The sequence below is a fragment of the Sphaeroforma arctica genome, assembly GCF_001186125.1.
Source record: "Sphaeroforma arctica JP610 unplaced genomic scaffold supercont1.5594, whole genome shotgun sequence".
Classification (NCBI taxonomy): Eukaryota; class Ichthyosporea; order Ichthyophonida; genus Sphaeroforma; species Sphaeroforma arctica.
Window position 1 is genome coordinate 1 of NW_014034964.1, and position 1,918 is coordinate 1,918.

At 43.7% G+C, this 1,918-nt stretch overlaps 1 protein-coding gene across 1 annotated transcript; it reads right to left on the reverse strand.

Moving 5' to 3' along the window:
- Positions 1 to 509: 509 nt before the first annotated feature.
- On the reverse strand, positions 510 to 1,520 carry SARC_15089 (hypothetical protein; the record flags this gene model as incomplete). The annotated part of the gene is made up of 1 exon (XM_014290781.1): positions 510 to 1,520. The coding sequence occupies one exon, from the start codon at positions 1,518 to 1,520 to the stop codon at positions 1,041 to 1,043; it is 480 nt and encodes a 159-aa protein (XP_014146256.1). The 3' UTR covers positions 510 to 1,040.
- Positions 1,521 to 1,918: the final 398 nt, after the last annotated feature.

Sequence of the window (1,918 nt, forward strand, 5' to 3'; positions counted from 1 at the left end):
ACACACACACACACACGACACACACACACACATATATATATATATAGACACTAGCGTAACTATTTTGCTGTGCTCAATAGGATATATATATATAGATATATATATAGACACTAGCGTAACTATTTTGCTGTGCTCAATAGGATATATATATATATATATATATAGACACTAGCGTAACTATTTTGCTGTGCTCAATAGGAGAAAAAATGATGCGAGGATCCAAAAATAGGTTTATTATACGCGCAAATATACGCAGTAAGTGGATTAAAGGGGTCTGACAGTGGTCCAACAATGGATCAAAACGAACCAAAATAGACCAGGTAATTGTGTACTTGCACTAACCTAAATACTTCTCTAACCTCATTAACAGCGCATTGTAGAGAAGAGAAACCTTAACAACACAAGCATCAATTCTCATTGCAGCCACTGCATATAGATTGTGCAACACTCCCCGTTGAGCCCACATTTCGCCGGCAGGTGTTCAAGCTCGCATACAAACAATTGAAGCAGTGCTTAATTCGTTTATTAGTTACAAGAATAAAAGTAGTAAACGGATTAAGGCGGTCCGGCAGTGACGCATTTAGAGACAAAGGAAGATCTCAACAACAACAATACGGTTGCTCGTTAACGGTTTTATATAGAGTATGCAACACACCCAGTACAACCCCCAGTCTACCAACAGTTGCAGCACAGTTCAAACGGTATATCAATAGAAGACTTCATGGTTCTGGCTTGAACACACGCATCGCGCATTGCTACAACGGCATGGGTATAAATAAATATCTTTTGAATGAACGTGTGATGGCGACAAACGCAGTCGCCTGCGTTCATTGAATAGCCCCATCTGTGCAGCGCCTTGTGTTCAATCGGATGAGTCGTGTTTACAGCTGTGAACACGTCTATGGCGGCGTAGACCATCAGAACGTTTAACCTTTGTACTAGTCACACGCATAGGGACGTTCGCCCGTGTGCACGCGTTTGTTTTATATCAGACTGCGAATTGTATTGAATTCCATGCCACACCCAGGTAAGTCACTCTCTTAGGGACGTTCGCCCGAGTGCATGCGTTTGTGTTTTGTCAAATTACTGCTTTGCTTAAACTTCTTGCCACACCCAGGATAGTCACACGCATAGGGACGTTCGCCCGTGTGCACGCGTTTGTGTCTTTCCAAAGTCCCACGTTGAGTAAACCCCATGCCACACCCAGGATAGTCACACGCATAGGGACGTTCGCCCGTGTGCACGTTTTTGTGTCTTTTCATAGTACCCTTGTCAGTGAACGTCATGCTACACCCAGGATAGTCACACGCATAGGGACGTTCGCCCCTGTGCACGCGTTTGTGTCTTTCCAAAGTCCCACGTTGAGTAAACCCCATGCCACACCCAGGAGAGTCACACGCATAGGGACGTTCGTCCCTGTGCACATGTTTGTGTCCTTTCAGATTACCAGTTGTAGTAAACTTCATCCCACACCCAGGATGGTCGCACGCATAGGGACGTTCGCCCGTGTGCACACGCATATGCACCTTCAGATTGACAGCACTGGCAGATGTCTGACCACAGTTGGGCCATTCACAAGCGAATGGCTTCACTTTGGCAGATGTCGACCCAATGGTACGAACCAACAGACTGTTTGCGTTACGGAACCTGTGCATTACAAATATAAACACTGATGGATTTAGTTTGTGATACAGACGAGTGTACACATAATGTCTATGTGATGCTTCAGATTAAATATATCAATAGTGAATGCAGAGCAATACTTGCCAGAGTATCGGACCAACAGGCGAGCTCAATTTATTTAAATTATGCCATATATATATAAATTTAATCAATGTGAGCACAGCTACAGGGATGTCGTAAGATACCACACACACACACTTAAACACACACACACACACACTTATATATATATAGG